Source organism: Schistocerca americana, chromosome 3 (assembly GCF_021461395.2).
Source record: "Schistocerca americana isolate TAMUIC-IGC-003095 chromosome 3, iqSchAmer2.1, whole genome shotgun sequence".
In the NCBI taxonomy this organism is placed as follows: domain Eukaryota; kingdom Metazoa; phylum Arthropoda; class Insecta; order Orthoptera; family Acrididae; genus Schistocerca; species Schistocerca americana.
The window spans coordinates 587,697,961-587,719,214 of record NC_060121.1 but is presented as its reverse complement, the minus strand read 5'-3'; the positions used below and the strand labels follow the sequence as shown (position 1 = coordinate 587,719,214).

At 37.4% G+C, this 21,254-nt stretch overlaps 1 protein-coding gene across 3 annotated transcripts in view; it reads left to right on the top strand.

Moving 5' to 3' along the window:
* Positions 1-21,254, top strand: part of LOC124605134 (tetratricopeptide repeat protein 17) — a 335,078-nt gene that overhangs the window by 68,347 nt on the left and 245,477 nt on the right. For all 3 annotated transcript variants that reach the window (XR_006978605.1, XM_047136616.1, XM_047136617.1), the window contains exon 5: positions 20,799-20,966. Coding sequence is in view for 2 of the 3 variants with exons in the window: in XM_047136616.1 (XP_046992572.1) it covers positions 20,799-20,966 (168 nt within the window). In the remaining variant the exon portion in view is untranslated. The remainder of the gene's footprint in view (positions 1-20,798; positions 20,967-21,254) is intronic.

Genomic DNA, 21,254 nt, shown 5'->3' with positions numbered 1-21,254 from the left:
ATACAGTGACACGGAAGGATTCATGATTGCAATACAGGATCAAACAATGAACACCAGATATTACAGCAAACATATTATTAAAGATCCCAATACCACAACAGATAAATGCAGACTTTGCAAACAACAAATAGAAACAGTAGATCACAACACAAGTGGATGTACAATACTAGCAAATACAGAATACACCAGATGACATGACAATGTAGCAAAAATAATACATCAACAACTTGCCATACAACATAAACTAATGAAACAACATGTTCCCACATACAAGTATGCACCACAAAATGTACTGGAGAATGATGAATACAAATTATACTGGAACATAACCATTATAACAGATGAAACAACACCACATAACAAACCTGACATCATACTCACCAATAAAAAACATCACTAACTGCCACAGTGATCTGGTTTGTGTGAGCACTTCGCTGGGCTTTGAGAAGACATAAGAGATTGAGATTAAAATTGTTCATAATTTCATAATGTTGAAAGATTACTTTGTTTCTGTACATTGTCCAATCATTACTCATTTTCATTGTTGTCACATTTTATCCAGTGGTATGATCTTACATCCAAAACAGGTTTCAAGTTTTCAGTTTTTTTCAATTTATGTGAACAAATGAAATGTAACAGGACACCTTTGATGTTCTCTGGTAATTATGTCTGGTTAACACAAGTTCTAAATACTTCATACATGATAATGCTATACATCATAGTACTTCTTTAACACATGTCCAACTCAAACTCACTTCTTCCTTTCAAATAAGTGACTTCAAAGATTATAAACTTATTCCAGTAGTTTTAACATTAACATTTTTAACAGATAAGATTTTCATTTACAACTTATTTTTAACTTATTATTTCAAATAATTTCAGTAATACCAGTACTGTTAATAATAATAATAATAATAATAATAATTATTATTATTATTGTATCCACCTACACTAATACCTAAGTATGACAGGTTTGAAATTACACTTTTCAAGTGAAAATAATTTTTATGTATGCATTTTACATTGATTCAAATGTGGATGTTACATTCATAGCTTCTGCTTCATATAAACAGAGATGAAAAAAATATAGATGTAAAAAATGCTATTGTATGAGAAGTTTTATTGGATTGTGTTGTTTATTAAACAAGTCTATCATGTTATAGAGAACGAGAGTGTACCATTGACCAATTTCATTACAAGCAGAAGGAAGACATTACTTAGACAAATCACAGAAATATTGCAATGAAAGAACAAGTTTAGAACTCATGTGGAGAAACATGTTATAATGACATGGGTCTCCACTATACATGTACTTACAACAAATTTGTTTAAAACCATCAAACACCTAAGCAGACACAACCTTCAAAAGAAGTATGAACTACACAGAGATAGAGCTAAAGACACAATGACAGCATTCTATTCAGTGTCCCTTATATGCCTGACTTATTCATCTAATCAGTAAACATCATGCAGTAGCCTCAGAAATGTATAGGCCTGCAAAAAATTGTGGAGTATTCATAGTATTTTCGACCCCCATAATTTGGTTGTTGTTGTAACTCTTGAACATGTCATCAATTAACTATGTCATCTATTTGTTCTCGTCAGTGTTGTTGTTGTTTTTTTTTTTTTTTGTGCAAAATGTGCAATGTTTGTTGGTTAGTTACATGTTCCACAGATCATTTGAATGATTCTTTTAACAAAATGGCCGAGACTGTTAACAGGATATATATATATATATATATATATATATATATATATATATATATATATATATATATATATATATATATATCAAAGATGAGGTGACTTACCGAACAAAAGCACTGGCAGGTCGATAGAACACAAACATACACACAAAATTCAAGCTTTCGCAACAAACTGTTGCCTCATCAGGAAAGAGGGAAGGAGAGGGGAAGACGAAAGGAAGTGGGTTTTAAGGGAGAGGGTAAGGAGTCATTCCAATCCCGGGAGCGGAAAGACTTACCTTAGGGGGAAAAAAGGACAGGTATACACTCGCGCACACACACATATATGCCTGCTTGTGTCTGTATGTGTGGATGGATATGTGCGTGTGTGCGAGTGTATACCTGTCCTTTTTTCCCCCTAAGGTAAGTCTTTCCGCTCCCGGGATTGGAATGACTCCTTACCCTCTCCCTTAAAACCCACTTCCTTTCGTCTTCCCCTCTCCTTCCCTCTTTCCTGATGAGGCAACAGTTTGTTGCGAAAGCTTGAATTTTGTGTGTATGTTTGTGTTTGTTTGTGTTCTATCGACCTGCCAGCGCTTTTGTTCGGTAAGTCACCTCATCTTTGTTTTTATATATAATTTTTCCCACGTGGAATGTTTCCTTCCATTATATATATATATATATATATATATATATATATATATATATATATATATATATATATATAATAGAGGGAAACATTCCACGTGGGAAAAATATATCTAAAAAGAAAGATGATGAAACTTACCAAACAAAAGCGCTGGCAGGTCGATAGACACACAAACAAACACAAACATACACACAAAATTCTAGCTTTCGCAACCAATGGTTGCCTCGTCAGGAAAGAGGGAAGGAGAAGGAAAGACAAAAGGATATGGGTTTTAAGGGAGAGGGTAAGGAGTCATTCCAATCCCGGGACCGGAAAGACTTACCTTAGGGGGAAAAAAGGACAGGTATACACTCGCACACACACGGATATGTGTGTGTGTGCGAGTGTATACCTGTCCTTTTTTCCCCCTAAGGTAAGTCTTTCCGCTCCCGGGATTGGAATGACTCCTTACCCTCTCCCTTAAAACCCATATCCTTTTGTCTTTCCTTCTCCTTCCCTCTTTCCTGACGAGGCAACCATTGGTTGCGAAAGCTAGAATTTTGTGTGTATGTTTGTGTTTGTTTGTGTGTCTATCGACCTGCCAGCGCTTTTGTTTGGTAAGTTTCATCATCTTTCTTTTTAGATATATATATATATATATATATATATATATATGTGATTAGTGTTAACATTAACAAACAATTTTTTTAGTTCTGCTCATGCAACTACATTTAAAAAATTAAGTGTTTTCAGGCTACCAGTTTTTAAATAAAAATTAGTCCATGAAATAGAAGCATGATATTGGGCAAATGATCAAAAATATTTGTTGCTGCATAGTGAACTCTGAGCCATTGACACAACTTTTAGTAATGGGTAATAAAGGTAATTTTTTCCTCTAAGTGTTGTAGGTATGGACACCACTCTGCTCAATTTGTGAGGGATTATTTATGATGAATTTGCATACTTCACAACTGCAGGTGAACACCACATATTAATCTTACTGGTTGCCTTTGTATAATTAATACGTTCTTTCTAAGTGGTGAGTTACCCCAGAAGATTATTCCATAAGACATTATTTAGTGGAAATATGCAAAATATGTCAGGAGATTGATTTGTTTGTTTCCAAGATTGTCAGTTATACTATGAAGAGCAAAAGTAGCTGAACTTTAATTATTTGAGCTGCTTGGTAATATGCTTTTTCCACTTCAGGAGATTGATTTGTTTGTTTCCAAGATTGTCAGTTATACTATGAAGAGCAAAAGTAGGTGAACTTTAATTATTTGAGCTGCTTGGTAATATGCTTTTTCCACTTCAGGTTTTCATCAATGCGCACACCCAAAAATTTGGAGCACTCTGCCCTTTTTACTGGCTCCTGTTCATGTGCTACATCAGTTGTTGGTATGACTTTGTTATACAGAACTGAATATAGTGTGTATTCTCAAAATTAAGTGAAAATCTGTTTTCAGAAAACATGCACTAATTCTTCAAAAAACATCACTAATAATCTCTTCTGTTGCTTTTTCACTGATGGTATTTATTATAACACTAGTATCGTCTACAAAAAGTACTAATTCTGCTTGATGAATGTTAAGTGAAAGATACTCACATACATGCAAGGAACAGGATTGAACCCAGAATTGAACATGCGGCGTTCCTTTCATGATTTATCGCTAGTCACTAAAACTTTTCTCCTTTCAGCAGTGTTTGAATTACTCAGTAGAACTTTGGCATTTTGTTTGTCAAGTATGATTCATACTAGTTGCGTGTAAAGCCGTGAGTTTCATGAAACTTAGGGTTTCACTCCTTCCATAGAATTCAAATAACCAAAAAAATGTTTTGGCACAGTCACAGAATTGTTCTTAGCAGTTGCACCCATTTTTAAACCTTCTACCACAACCCGTGCAGTGCAGTGGAAAGTGGCAAATGACTTTTTTGAGTGATCACATTCATTTCTGGATCAACTTATGAAGCGCAACAAACAAAAGACTGACAAAATGAGTGATTTGCAGATTTAACAGGACACATGATACCCAACTAGCTGTGTTCAGTCAAAGAGATAATGTTCAGTACATGAAGTATTATATCACCCATGTGATCCAGCAGGTTGATAAAATGCCCAGTCTGAAGTCTTCAGAGAGACACTCTGAAATTCTCTGGTGGAGGAAAAGTTCCATTTAGTGATCTCGAGGAGTGGACAGCTTTATGAAGAGACCATGGATGACATGAGCAGAAGTAAGACATATAATCAAAAAATAAAAAATCATGAGAAATTTTTTTAACTTTTGCAAGTCACATCGCACCATTGAGTTTGAGGGTGATTAATGATAAAGTCAGGGTATCTTCGGCAATAGTTCAAATTAATAAGAACTGCTCCCCACATATTTGTCCATATAATGACCATTTATTTCCATCATCTTGTGTGAATCTCAGTTCCAACAGTGCCACTGTTGAGTTGACTGAGAAGTCCAATGTGAATTTAAGTTCAGGAAATTCAGAAGATTACAGTCACTCCTTCACTGTGTTGTGACTTAAAACAGTACTTGTCTGTACCTCACAAAACAATACTAAGGCCAGGTGAAGTATAAGATAAACTGTTGATCAACATAATGCTACAGCTAAGGAATGGGTCCCCACACTTTTTAATTGAATTTTATTGGGATGAGAGTTGCCCAACTTATACAGAGACAACTGCTTAAGAGACTGTCTCAGAAACAAAATTCATTTACTGCATTTTCCCAGCCTCCACTCACACAAATGGTACCATTACTGGTTCTGACTTCTTAAGTCATCATCAGATGATCTGTTAGAAGGAAAAACAAAAGGGGAATAGCAGAATATTAAGAAACTAAGTTAGAAACTCGAAAGCAACTTTTTTAAACAACTAAGACCCACATGAAGTTACATAGATTAATCATCAAACAGATGTGAACTGCAGTTCAAGGAGCACACTTACACAGAAACATATCTACACTGTGATTAATGGAATTGAAGAATACTGTTAAATGCTAACAGTATAAATCTTGTAACACTTAAACTGTAAATATTAGAGTAAAAATATTCACAAATACAGTTTTGCTATATACTGTAATTTGACCAGTGTAGATGATATCACTAATCAAGTCGAACAATTCTCACAATGTGAGTGGGTGCATTTCCTGTTAATAATACACCACAGATTACTCAGTATACACCTAAATCAGGACAAGTACAATCATGAACCGGATATATTAACCCTTTTGTGGCTGCAAGGGCTGAGCGTCCTAGTTGCGCGGCTGGCTGACAGGAGGAAATGCTATGTGCGCCTGGCCAGCGGGCGGCGGACTCAGCCCTGTGGTCGCTATAGGCTGCGGCCACTGCAGGCTTCCTGCACGTTCCTGCATGCACAGAACCACTGTTCAGTAATGTTCTTCTCAAAAACAGTATACCCTGTATGGTCACAGTGGTCATAGTTTCTGCTAACCATGAAAGTGAACTTTGAAACTAACCAACACTTTCAGTTATATGTTTATTATGGACTGAAAACAGTTTGTCTAGAAAAATGACAGGAACTTTTTTAATAGTAATTCTTATAACTTCAGATTTACACCGTCGATGTATGTGTCTACAACATAATAAAATTTTATTAATATCGAATGAATGTGTTTCAAGACATATAGCTTTATAGTGAGTAGTGCATTGCGAAAACATCCAAATCCCAGACAATTCTTTCTACGATCTTAAATAAAAAATAATTACAGGAATTTAAAACCAAATTGTGTCATGTTTCTGGACTCAGAGTTAAACAAAGAATATATCTGGGTAACTCATTTTACGATATGCCCATGGCTTCATTTGTAATTAAAGTCTAAAGTCGATTCTCCACAGTAAGAAATCGGATAGTAAGTGGCTACCATCTTCTTGCTCGCTGTTTTCTTTTTCAGCTCGTTGTATTCAGTATGGTTTACTTTAGTGGTTTCCCATCCTCATTTTTGACGCAGGCTTTGGACTGCCGCTGGTTGAATTAAAAACCGTTTTTTTTTTTTCCTTTTAGTTACTTTTTTATTTTTATTTTTCACTTTCCTTTACTTGAAACATACAGTCACTAAAACATCCTAATATTTCTTTAGTGTGTGTGATTTTTCGAAATATGGCGCCATGCAGAGAGCCACATCACACTTTTTGCATCTTATGCGTGACCATTTTTCGTTGTGAATGAGCAGTACATACTACACAGCATCTCTGGGGAATCTCCTTTTTCTCCATTGCTATGAGGAACCCTGGATAATGTCCCTATTTATTCTGCACTCGGAAAGGGCTTTCTTCTTTGGTTGTCTGTGGGGTCGCACTTGTACATGTTTGACTATGAAATTTGTCAAGCAACTGACTGATCATTTCTAAGTGGTATTTTGCTAGTGGTATCTTCTGTTGCTTTTGTATTTCAAAAATAGTTTCTGCATTAAGCCCACACAAGTCAGTCAAATGAAAGAATACTTACTTGTACCACTTCATTGTCTTCCAGATGCACTGTACAGAAGATAACAGCATGTCTGTCTTATCAACTGTACCCATTGACTTATTATAGCTGACAACAAAGGTAGGTTTCAATTTGTTTTTGGCACATTCTGTGTTCTTTTTTCTCTATCTCCACAAACCGTGATCTGTTTATGGTGGAAAGCATCCAGAGTTCTTTCGTGTCCATCCATTTTAATGCCATTAATGTTCCACAGGACTTAAACTGTATTTCCCCATTTTTCGGCTTGTCTGGCAACAGTGGTACATGTTTCCTGTTTTTGCATACTGTTTTGATGGCGTTTGTACATTCATCATGGAGCTACAGGAATAATTCAGGGCTCAAATACCAATTGTCTAAATAAATGATATGACTTTTGTTGGGGTATGGAAATAACAAACTCACAACAATATCGTCTGATTTTCCCCAGTGAGCATTTCCAGATTTTGGTGTGTCACCAGTGTAGACAATATAATCCAAAATATAATTGGTTTGCACGTCACAAAGGACAAAAATTTTAATGCCAGAATGGCTACATTTATTTGGTATGTACTTCTTAAATCGGAACCTTTCTTTGAAAAGTAGCAGACTTTCATTGATCACTAGTTTTTCAAAGGGTACTGCTGCCTCGTAGAATTTATTTTTTGTGTGATCTACAATGAGACGTATTTTAACAAGAATATCTTGAGATGCGGTGGAGTTGTCACTGAAGTGCAATGAACTTGTACTGCAATGAACTTGTACCGGTCCCTGGCCATTATGTTAGAAAATATTGGTGTTTGAAGCATAGAATCTGTTGATCAATATTCAATCATTTCTAACATTTTACTTCTAGGCATAAGCAGAGAACACGCTAGGGAGCAATAAAATTCTGCTGGCTCTATATGCTTCCAGCATGCTAATCTTCTGGGTACTGTCGATATTTTTTCAGTAATAAATGTATAATAATTATTGATCTGTGTACAGATGGCAGAAACGAATTCCATGGACATGAAGTACGAAAAAATCTAAATGACTTGCTGACTCTTCGAAGTCTACTTTTAACCTGCTAAATGTGTTCACAAAATGGTGTTGTTTCATCACTGGATGAATCTCCATGCAGTCATACTTTCTTTTTCTTGATGAAGTTTCACTTACTTCATCTTCTTTTCCATCTTCAGAGGAAGAATCTACTGTTTGTGGTGTCAAGGATTCAGAAATACATCCAGATGCATCCAACTCTTTGTTGGAAGAAAGCTCCGAAGTATCACTACAATCTTCGTCGTTACTGTTCATAAGAATATCCATGATTTACTTGTCTGATCATGATCAATTGTGTCCCAACATGGCAAAAAGTACACATGTGAATGCTGTCATCTTACCAGAAGCAAAAAGAGGACTGGCTGAACGTAGACTCTTAAGCATAAAGGGCCCCGGGGAGGTGAAAACTAAAGCACTTTCCTACATTACAAAGAAGACCAGATAATGACACTATTGTCAGAAATGCGGCCAAAAGCAAGTATCCATTCTATTGTGTACATTTACCTGCTCTCGAGAACAGGCATATATGAATTGCATTAGCTGTCTGGACTTTCCACCTGCTGGGCATGCATGAATGCCCATAGCCATGAAAGGGTTAAAACAAATAGCTGTGACTGATATTATATTAATGATTTTTGAGTTCAGACTATCAGTATGCAACTGAATATAAAGTGATGTTTGTTTTTTCAGAAACGTTTTACTTCAGTTAAGTAAGGTATCACTCATCAGTGGCGTGTAATACATACATACATATATTTTCATTTGCATACAGTACTTTCAACTTACATGCAAGTTACAAATCAAAAGTATTTCATGACTTAGATGATGCATTAATAATCTGAGGTGAAACGTATGTGGCAAACCGATATTTTCTTAATTCAGGTGCATACAGAAGGTCCTGGCACAAAAATCATTAATATACTATTAAAAGCAACTGAGGATTGATAGATAAAAAAAAAAAACTATAGTGTTGACTTACAAAGGAAAGATGTCTAAACAGCTTGTTCCTTATTTCCCTAAAAATAAAATGATAGTAGTCTGGAATCAACTTCAACATAGAATATGGCATAAGAAAAAGGTAGTTTGTAATAAATATTCAAAATCAGTTGTGTATGAGATAAAATGTGGCATCTGTTCAAAAATTTACATAGGCTAAAAGTATATCCTTTGATGTCTTCTTCAAAGAACATCCCTGGAGGGAAGGTGGTGTGCTTTTTGAGGAAAACTATTGAGAAGATTTAGAGAACCAACATCTGAAGTTGACTGCAGAACAATTCTACCACTGCCAACATACATTTCATGTAAGAACCAAAAAGGTAAGGTAAGAGAAATTAGGACTCATATGGTGATATATATGCAGTTGTTTTTCCTTCACTGTGTTTGAGAGTGGAACAGGAATGGAAATTACTAGTAGTGGTACAGGACATCCTCCGCCATGTTCCATATGGTGGCTTGCAGAGTATGTTTGTAGTTGTAGAACACCATGATATCTATTGTTCCTAAAGGATATCGTTCAGATACTTTCACTGCAGCATTTTATGCAACCTTTTGATAGATATTATGTAACATATTCATATGTCTGTTAGCTGTATTTAGAAGCAGCTATGAGTTCATAGTTTGTGGATACTGTGCTAGTCCACTTTTTCCTCTCTTTTTTTGGTCATCTGGTTAATTTCATAACAAGGGAAACTCCCTATGAGATTTAGTGGTAAGATGGCTCAGTGGATAGCCTTTCAAAAACTGAACACATATCAAACATAAAAACAGGAAGAAGGACTACCGAACTGTAAAAAATCATCAAAATAGAAACATTGACCAGTCAAGCTCAGTATGTGACGCATCGAGCAAACTGCAAGAATGATGGTATCGTTGTTGTGTGGTTGCCGTGTTGGACTGTGGACGGGAAGATCCTAGTTCAACTCTCCCTCGTGCCTCCCCCCCCCCCTACCCCCCCTTTTTTCACAAATTTTTTGACTGCCCATCTGCTCATTGACATGTCTGTATGTCTGTTCACTGTATTCAAATTTATGTCTGTTTCATGGTGTGTCTGTCTGAAACAGTGAGGTGTAAGGAAGGGACCTCCCCCAGATGTACCCACCTCCTATTTGTATTACACAAGTACCACTTGTTATTACTCTTGCATTCCATGTTGGAAGTTTTGACTCTTGAATTCATTTGTTGTAACTTCGTTCACATCTATTTATTTTTGGTTTTCATTTCTGTGAGAGGCCTATGCGCCATCTCGCGTGCTCTCACTGTTCATTACATTTACGTGTGACAGTAATATATCCTTACCACATGACTCATATTCTATAACCAATGTATAGTTTGACAACTGCCAAGACAAGTGAAGGAGAACAGACACTTCACTGACCAGATGGACAGTTAATAATATTGTGAAAATAAAAAAGGGAGAGGGGACCATGAGGGAAATTTGAACACGCATCTCCCACTTCGCAGTCCAATACTGTGACCATGGCCACAGAACCACAACACTGTGGTTCTTGCAACTTGCTCGATATTGCACACAGTCAGCTTGGACCAGGCACTGTTTCTATTCCCCCCCTCCCCCCTTCTCCCCCTCCCTGCCCAATAGTTCAGTACACCTTCTTCCTGTTTTCATGCTTAATCTGGCATCCACTGGGCCATTTTACACAAAATCTGAGGAGACTGATGGGGAGCTTCCCTTGTGAGAAATCAAAACCTTTAATGATACATTGCTCAAATGCAGCTTGTTATTGCAATTTGCCTTCCACCAGTTGCTTTGGCAAGGCATTTGAATACATGACAACTGCCTGTTATATGGGTCTTTGAATGCAGAAAGCTGATAAATTACATCCACTGTGGGTTTAGCTAACATCACTCACTACTTCCCTACTTGAGTTTATGAACTATTGTGGTATAAGAGGACTTTGCAAATAATAGCTTTTCATTTATCTCCAAAAACCTTGTGATATTACCAGTGCCAAATATCTGTTTGGTGGTTCTGCCATCATATCCCAGCTGTACTTCTGCTTCTGCTGTATGCAAGGCAACTTACAGTGTGTGACACTGGTTACTTCTGGTTACACTGTCACTTTCACTCTTTCCTGTTCTGTTCGTGAATTGTTCAGTAAGTCTTTATATAAGATCTAATGTTTTTAATTTCCCCACTGTAGTTGTTGTGCAAGGAACAAGAGAGAGGAAATAATTTGTTGCCTGACTCTTCTTGAAATATATGCTCTCAGAATTTAACATTATTTTCTCCATGAAGCACAATACCTCTGTTTTAGCATCTGGCAATGAAGTTTAATTAGCAGCTCTCTGATGCTTACCATATGAATACATGGTATAGTGTGCCACTCTGATTTGGATCTTCCCCATGTCCCCTATTAATCCTACTTGCTAAAGGTCACAGATTGCCAAACAGTACTGGGTTATCGGCCGAAGGAGTGTTTTGTATGCCACTTCTTTAAGGACTAGTTACAATTCCGTAGGATTCTTCTGATGAATCACAGCCTGGCATTAATGTTTCTTTCAATTTCTTTTATGTGATCAGTCCACTTTAGGTCACTGCAGAGGGGTGCTCCTAAATATTTTATGGCTGTTGCAGCATCAAGTTATTTCCTGCTCAAATAGTAATAGTCCTTTCCATCTATTTTTTTGCAGTAGGTCATATATTTGATTATATTAAGGGTCAATTACCAATCCCCAACTGTTGATATTCTGCATATCCACTTGCATTTCATTATGGTATTACGGTGTTGCAACTTTCTTACATACAGCATTATCATCTATGAACAGCTTCTTGTAGTAGCCAACATTATGTGCTAGATCGTTTTTACATACAGGGTGCGGCAGCTAAGATGGGCCATATGAAGGAGTAAGTATATCAAGTTGCATTTTTTGCTGTGTTTGAGCGGACAGTGTGGCAAATTTTCTGAACTGTGCAAGTAATTTTTTTTATCATTATTCCATCCTGGATTTTCTGTTGTTTCAAGTAATTTAGCATTTATAGCTGCTGAAATAAGACGCTGACTTTTTTATGAAACTATACACTTTTTCCATTGCATTAGTAAGAATGTACAAAGAGAACTTCAGTGACCATAACATGTGCACAACTAGATCAAATAGTAACAAGATAACAATGTCACAAACCACCATCCTGCCATCAAGAGAGGAGGCCCCACAGTTGTATGTCCTACTGCACCAAATGTAAGGAAACACGCAGGTATGGTTAGTGTGTTTATTATTATGACTTTACACACTCAACATACTATAAAAAAACTTTGATAGATAGCTGTGCATTTGACAATATTATGAAATGGGTTGATTGCTACTCACCATTCAGTGGAGATGTTGAGTTGCAGACAGGCACAACAAAAAGACTGCTAAACAAGTAAGCTTTTACGGAACTAGACAGTACACACACACACACACACACACACACACACACAACAACAACAACTGTCTCCAGCTGCCTTGCCCAACATGTATTTTTATCGGATTGGTTGTCTATATTGTATAAATCAACTGACACATGGTTTGAAAATGACAAGAGGGTAGTTTGAAAAGTTTACAGATTCACCACCAGCTGTCAGTGCCAGCATAATAACTTGCATGCATAATAGTAGGTCATCCTTTATGAGTAACTCCATGATGATGTCAGCACTCTGGGTAGAGACATGAGGTACAGACTCCTCTCTGCTGAGGTTCCTGTGCAGTGTTTGGTGAAGATGGAAAAAATCGAGGTTTGAGCAGTGATTAAGTATTTTGTAAAGAAAGGTATGATAGTAAAGGGAAGTTATGCTGATTATCAGAACACACTGGGGTTGTGCTCCTTCATATTCAATGGTTGCCAAATGGACAAACAGGTTTAAATGTGGTCAGAACAACTTAGGTGATGATCTGTGTAGTGGTTGGCCAAGATGTACCACTACCAAAGAAATTATTGCAGAAGTACATAAAATGACCGAAAATGTGAGAAATTGCTGAAGCTGTCAGGATGAATGAGCATATCACATTTTAACAGTGGAATTGGGTATGAGAAAGTATCTGCTTGATGGTTGCTGCAACTCTTAATGCAGGATCAGAAACTCATCGGAATGGAAATGTCCAAAAAATACTTGACCCATTTTCAGACACCTAACAAGATTTTTTGCTCCTGTTTCTGACCACAGATGAGTCTTGGCTCCACTACTACACCCCCAGAGACAAACCAACAGCCAAAGAAGTGGGAATTAGTTGATTCTCCACCGACAAAGAACGCATCAGTTTTCTGGGATGCAAAAGGCATTCTGCTGATAGATTATCTTCCCACTGGTTAAACAATTATGGGAAAATACTACAGTAACATCCTGGACCAACTATATGAAAGACTTGTGAAAAATGACCAGGTTTGGCAAAGAACGAAGTCATCTTTCATGAAGACGATGCACACTCGCTCACAAGTATCATTGTGGTTTCAAAAATACAACAACTGAGATACAAATTGTTGCCATAAATGCTGTATTCATCAGATTTGGCTCCAACAGACTTAAATCTTTTCTCCAAGCTCAAAATTGTCTTTGGTGGACAGAGATTGTCTTTAAAAAACTGACAGCCAAAGCTGACAGGTATTTTAAAGGTTTGAAGGGATCTAATTTTCAAAATGGGATCAAAGCATTGGAAAATTGCTGGTCCAAGTGAATTAGTGTACAGGGAGACTATGCTGAAAAATAAAGAAACTTCACTGATGCAAGTTGTATATTTCTATTCCATTCCTAGAACTTCTCAAACTACCCTAGTAATTTGTCTGTAGATAAACTCTTGCATAGAAATGCCATATTACTGTGCAGTTTTCATAGACACTATTCAGAGTACTATATCAAGTTTGAAAGCCACTGTCATGAATTGTTGATGGAGCAAACTGTGTAAAGAGTTAAATGTGTTTGAATGTAGTATCCACAGACCACTAACTTTGCTGATTCCATTCACATAATCAAACTGCCTCATAGTGACATGTAGAATGTGTATTATTTTTGCTAAAATGGTAGTTGCTTTTCTCTTGTCAGCAGATGTTCTTTCAAATTGACATATTTTATTCTTCACACTTACATTTCTTGATCTGTTGCAAAAAAATTATGTTTGCAGAGACAGATTGTAAGGGCTTTACAAGATCAGAGCACCTTTCAGCATGCAGCTTCTTTCATATCCTTCCAGTTGCATCCGAATATACAGCTGCAACAACAAGAGGGGTATATAGAATTTATTACATGCCTTTTTGTTGAAGATGGCTTGTTTTCTTAGGTCAGCAAAAGTTTCAATTTTAATGCCAACTTTGAATAGAAACACCAGTTTGCGTGTCACATATATATTTTTGTCAAGAAACATCATCAACAGCTGTTTCAAAACTGCTTCAGACTGGTGGTCGTCTATGTCGAAATTTTTACATTTTGAATGTCCAACAGTGTTGTTTTACTTTATTTTCAGAAATTTCTGTAGCCTAAATTTGTGTTTATTATTCAAAAATCACTTTACATAAATGAATTTCTGTCTTCCTGAATCTGGTGCAATCAATGGACTGAACTGACATATGTTTACACAAAGGTTTTATCTGTATAATTTTGTAACTTAATGTAGCAAATGAAATAATGAATGATATCTTCTGCCTAAGTCATTAAATTACTATAAATAATATTAAACAATGTTTAATATTTATGACAATTTAACCTATAATAAAACAAAATAGGCCAACATAATTAAAAATACAATTTATCAAATCTCAGGTAAACACAGGTATCACATAATTCACTTGAAGCATGTATCGCCTACATCTATGTGTATATGGCATTTGGGTATTTCATTATATTATATCTGTGCCAAGATGACAGTTCTATCCCGAACTGCACCTCTGTTCCAACAGTTTGGTAACGTTTGCCATAAATGAAAACCATATTCACCTTTTTTGACTAGTTGTGTACTTTGTGAAAGTCCAAATAGCTCCATGAAGATGTTTTCTAATCACAACAACAGTAGAGCAGAGAATGGTGGCCTTCAAAGGCACAGGTAAATACATGAACCACCATTGAATTAAATATTTTCATACATTTGGTGCATTACAGTAGATCTTTTGTGAGACCTTTTATCCTGACAGGGGATTAGCAATGTGCAGTGCAATTATCTTGTTAATATTTGATTAAGTTCCACCCTTGTAACCTCACTGAAGTTTTCTTCAAAGGCTTGTTCCAGTGCCAAAGGAAATAAATATATAGTTTCATTTAAGAAAAACGAAATCAGTGTCATAATTTTGCAGCTATGAAAGTTAAAAATTACTTCTTTACACAAGAAAGTTTGTCACATTGTTCATTATAGCTTAGCAAAAACAGTAAAGGCTCCGTAACTCTTCCTTGTAGTAGCCCCATTGCTACTTTTATGTCTGTTGACTTTGCCTCACTAAGAATGATGTTTTCTATTCTATCTACTAATAAATTCTGATTCCAGTCAGTTATTACTTGGCAAATGGTACTTTTAGTATTGAGATGGTAATGTATTTTTTGATCAATATGCACAAGAGAGGGAGATGTCTGTCAAGGAAGTGCTTGCAGCATTTCACTTTTTGCCCCAGTACTTAACAGAATAGTGTGCACAATAAGGAATCCTACGCTGTGCTATTTTGTGGATGAGTTTATAATTTTCTGTATTATCTCCAGGCTTTCAGCTACTGTTCATTGACAAATATGTTCTGTACATGGGTTCCTCACAGTAGTTTAAAGCCAATTGTTGAAGTGTGTCACCTTACCAGTGTAGTTTCAGCTCTCTGAGACTGCAGACGTGTGTACAAGTTGCGTTAGCCTGAGTGTGTGTGTGCGTGCGTGTATGTGTGTCTACTGCTGACAAAGGCCTTAATGTCCGAAAACTGTGATTGTGTGAATCTTTTTATTGTGCCTATCGCGACTCAGCATCTCCGCTATATGGTGAGTAGCAATTATCCTTCTCTGGTATTGTTACGTTCCATCCTGGATTTTCCATTGTTTGAAAAGTTCAACATTATGTGACTGGCAAGAAAGTTATGGCTACAGTATACCAGTATGCAGAAGGTGCGATTATGGTTGAGTTTTTGGAACAGGGATATACAATAAATTCTGTCCAGTTCTCAAACAGCTGAAAGCATGTCTTAATTAGTGAAGCAAAGCTATGGCCAATGTTCATCTTTTGCATGACAATGCAAGACCACACACCAGTCATCACACCCTGAAGAGGTTGCGAAAATTGGATTGGAAGTCTTGCTTCCAACCCCCATACAGCTCTGTACTACCGAGTGAGGTGGTGCAGTGGTTTGACACTGGACTCGCATTCGGGAGGACGACGGTTCAATCCCACGTCTGGCCATCCTGATTTAGGTTTTCCGTGATTTCCCTAAATCACTCCAGGCAAATGCCGGGATGGTTCCTCTGAAAGGGCACGGCCGACTTCCTTCCCCATCCTTCCCTAATCCGATGAGACCGATGACCACGCTGTCTGGTCTCCTTCCCCAAACAACCAACCAACAGCTCTGTACTGGTACTATCAGACTCCCATCTGTTTGGGCTGCTGAAAAAAGCTCGTTGTGGGATTCACTTTGAAGATGTGTATGCCATGAAAATGATCATGTGTCAGTGGCTTCGGAAGCAGCCCCGTTTCTTTTTATCACACTGGACTACATGCCCTAGTTAAAAGGGAGACCAAAACTGTGAAAATGGACACATATTGTGTTGAAATGTCGTAAATTACTTGGCACTATTGTGTTTTTTTTCCTCTGTACTTCCAGTTGAAAAAAAAGAAAAAGAAAAAAAGGAAAAGTGGCATTGCTTTTTGACTGACACTTGTAGATACTACTTAAAACTTATTTTTTGAACTTTTTAAAAATAACTATTTAGATAATATCTCCATTATGTGAAATATGTCAGTAGTGTGTTGTTCCATGGCCAAATCCCACAAAACCTAAATATAAAAACAAAAGAAATTAAAATAAAGTAAAAAATATGTAATTCATTTTAAAGAGGCTGGTGATCCATATAAAAACCACAGGTTTTCAGCTATTCTGGGGGAAACATGTCTCTGTCTGTTTTTGTTAATTTAATATTATATCATCATCATCAGTTATCTGCTATATTAGCAGGTCCTTTGCCTCTCCATTTTCTGCGATCCATTGCTTCCTTCTTAAGGCTGCTGTATGTTGTACCGTCCATCATGTCATCCAGTATCTGGAATCTCTTCCTTCCTCACTTCCTTTTCCCTTCTACATAACCTTCTAAAACTGTTTTTATCAGTCCGTCATTCTTCCTTAATATATGCCCAATCCAATTTCTTTTTCTTCTCTTTATTACATCTAGTAACTGCCTTTTCTCTCCCACTCTTCTCAGTACCTCTTCATTTTTTACTCTGTCCATCCAACTTATTCTTTCCATCTTCCGCCATGTCCAGATCTCAAAAGCCTCCAGCCTTTCTCTGTCTTTTTTCCTCATAGTCCATGTTTCAGCGCCATATAGAAGAACACTCCATACAAGACATTTTATGAGTCTCTTTCTGAGTTCTCTGTCCATACCGCTGCAGAAGATTCTCCTTTTCTTATAAAACGCCTCTTTTGCCATTGCTATCCTTGTTTTAATTTCTGTGGTGCACTTCCAGTCGCTGTCTATCCTGCTTCCAAGATACTTAAAATTTTGCACCTGTTCTAGTGTTTCTCCATTCAGCACAATTTTTATTTCCTTATTTCCTCCTATTGCCAATACTTTTGTTTTATTTGTATTAATTTTCATTCCATATTTTTTTCCGTTAGTTGCAATGGTGTCCACCAAATCCTGTAATTCTTTTTCCCCTGTGGCTAGAAGGACCATGTCATCAGCAAATCTCAAGCACCCTACTCTTCTTCCTCCAATTTCTACTCCTTTGTCGTCTAATGAGCATTGGTCAATCATATTTTCCAAGTACAGGTTGAAAAGAGTAGGTGATAAACAGCATCCTTGTCTTACTCCTTTCCCTAATGTGATCCAGTTTGTACTTTCTCCTCTCACTTTAACTGAAACTTTTTGATTAAGGTACAATGGGTTTATAAGTCTTCTGGTTTTCTAGTCCCTCTCTTTTCCCTCATAATAGTCGCCAGCTTGTCCCAAACCACATTGTCAAATGCCTTTTCTAAATCGATGAAGCACATATATAGGTCTCTTCCTTTTTCAATAAACCTTTCTCCCAATATTTGTAGGAGCCCTATTACATCTCTGGTGCCCGTATTCCGTCTAAAGCCAAACTGCTCCTCGCCGAGATTCTCCTCTATTACTTTTTCAAGTCTTTTATTAATTATTCTTAACATCACTTTGGCTGCATGTGAAATGAGGCTGATTGTCCTGTGCTCGCTGCATTTCTTGGTTCCTTGTTTTTTCGGTAATGGAATCGTTACTGTTGTCAAAAAGTCCTCAGGCCATTCACCACTGTCATATATTTTATTACATAACCTCAATATTTCTCTTATTCCATTGTGGTTCAAGCATTTTAGTATTTCTCTCGGTATTGTATCTGTACCTACTGCTTTGCCATTTTTCATTGCAGCAATGGCAGACTTTACTTCTTCCATTATGATGGTCGGTCCTTTCTCTTCATCACTTACACTGTTGTGTGATTCAAGTTCCAGAGTTTCTGGTTTGCTATTTGTGTCATATAGCTCTTTTATATATTCTTCCCATCTCTGGAGGACATCGCCATGATCTTTGTACACTACCTCTTCGTCTTTACTCAAAATTTCCATAGTAGCACTTCCTGCTCTGTTTTGTTCCCATGTCATAGTCTTTTCTCTGTTGTATAGTAAGTCGTATCTTCCTTTCCTGTCCAGTTCTTCAATTTCATCACATTCCTCTTTTAGCCATTTTTTCCTAGCCTGCTCTGTTTCTCTTCGCAGTTCGTTATTTAACCTTTGGTATATCTTTCTTGCATCTTCAGTGTTCTTGTTTTTCAATTTTCTTCTCTCCTCCATCTTGGAAATCATTTCTTGTGTGACCCATGGTTTTTTTGACCTTTTCCCTTTTACATATCCTATATTTTGCTGTCCTGCTTTAATGATTCCTTCTTTCAGCATATTCCAGTACTCGTTGGCATTATCAGGTGCTTCTTTGTCTCGTAATGTGTTTAGAAAGTCCCGAGACAGCATTTCTGTAATTTGTTCTTTGTTGGACGTTGTCTTCTCTAGATCCCATTTCTTCACCATTGTCACCTTTTTCAGTTTTTTCATTCTTATTTCTATTTCTGCCATAAGTTAGTTGTGGTCACTATTAATATCTGCACCTGGTAATGTGTGCACCTTCTTGATTCCATTCCTGTATCTTTCTTCTACCAGTATAAAATCGATTTGGTTTCTACATTTATCCCCTGGTGATTTCCAAGTGTAGAGCCTCCTCTTATGGTTCTTGAACCATGTGTTTCCCACTATCAGCTGCCTTTCCCTGCAGAAGTCAATTAACCATTCACCTCTGTCATTTCTCTTTCCAAGACAATGACTGCCTACTATGTTTCCCTCTTTCCCTTCTCCCACAATGGCGTTCCAGTCTCCCATTACTATTTTGCAGCATTTTTCATTTTCGTCCATTATTCTCTCTATTACATTGTACATTTCCTCTACAATTTGGTCATCATGTTCTGAAGTTGGCATATACACCTGGACAATCAGTAAATCTTTTTGTGCTCCTTTCAGCCTTACACCAATAACCTGGTTATTTGCATAGTCTACATATTCCACACATTTAGCCAATTCCTTTGTCATAATCATTCCTACTCCATTAATTCCTTTTACTTCTCCTCCTGAGTAGTAGAATACATATTCATCTGACTGCAACTCTCCATGTCCATTCCATCTTACCTCAGCAACTCCTACGAGGTCCATATGTTTCTTTTCCATCTCTCTTTTAAGGTTTTCTACTTTTTCTGCTTGTAGCAGAGTTCTGACATTCCAGGTACCAATTCTCATTTTGATTTTTTGCCTCCTTTCAAGTTGTCCCCCCCGGAGATCCGAATGGGGGACTATTTTACCTCCGGACACTGATTTAACATGAGAGGAAGCCATTTTTTATGCATAAAATGGAGACTGCATTATGCAGGGAAGGTGATCTGTAGTGGTATTCCGTTGCTTTCCGCAGTTCTGGAGGCCGCCCCTAACATGGGATACAGACGCTTTTTGCACCCACCCGCTCCAGGTCAGACGCTGCATGAGAAGTATAGGTTGGAAAATGAAAGACCCCTAGCCCTCGAAACCTAATAGCGTCAGGGTCGGAAAAGAACAAGAGCTGGCCGAGGGTGGCCAGATAGGAAAGATAAGAGTGAGGAGCCTGGCATAAGTAAGTGGAAGCAATGCCAGGACTCAGCTCGAGGCCCCGTGGTCGCCAGCCACGTATCACTAGGTGTGACTCCCTGAGGTATTAATATTATATATTGTGTTTTAAATCTACTGGAATTGTGACACAGGGACACCATTCTCAGCTGTAAAGAATTAGGTTTGTGGGCCCCTACTTTGATGAGAAACTTAGTTGCTCACCATACATATGAGATTTTAAGTCCGAAATCTAAACACTATGAAACCTTCTGAAGTGCCATATTGACAGGTCTTCAAGTCCTGATCTGTTTTAACTTTTTACTGTTAATACAGTATTGGAAAGTTTGGATGGAATACAAATAATGAAAGCAGCAAAAGTAACCACTCACTCCATAGTTGAGACACTGAGCACTTGATGGGCACATAAACAAGACTGGCAGGTCACTAAGCTTTTGGTCAGTGTCTTTCCTTGGAGCTAACTGACTAACAGAAAAACATGCTCAGCTAAATTGCTGGTTGTGCTGCCCGAGTGCAGTGTAGCTAGTCAGGACAACATGGCTGTTTGTGTGTCGGCTGATTATACTGTTTCATCACAATTAATCCATTTATTTTAGTTTTTATTTTTTTATTTTATTTTTCCTTGGAATAAGACAGTACAAAACTAAGTACTTTTGTTTACAGACAGTACCGTGACTTGGCTCTCCTCACATTGGGAGGAACACTTCACCGATCCAGTCATCCAGCAGAGGCTGCAATTGTCATGCATGCTGCTGTTGATCATGCTCCTGATAAAGCCTGGAGTCATATGGCACTTGGGAATGTGTATGCTGTATTGGGTGACTATAACAGGTACAGTTATTGGATGTATATCTCATTTAACTACAGATAATTAATGCCAGTATATGCTGAGTGTGTTTAAGATGTTTGTTTCTCCCACCGGAGGTTCGAGTCCTCCCTTGGGTATGGGTGTGTGTGTTGTTCTTAGCATAAGTTAGTTTAAGTATTATGTAAGTCTAGGGACTGATGACCTCGGCAGTTTGGTCCCTTAGGAATTCACACGCTCTTCTTCTTCTTCCCCTTCTCCCCCTCTCTCTCTCTCTCTCTCTCTCTCTCTCTCTCTCTCTCTCTCTGTCTGTC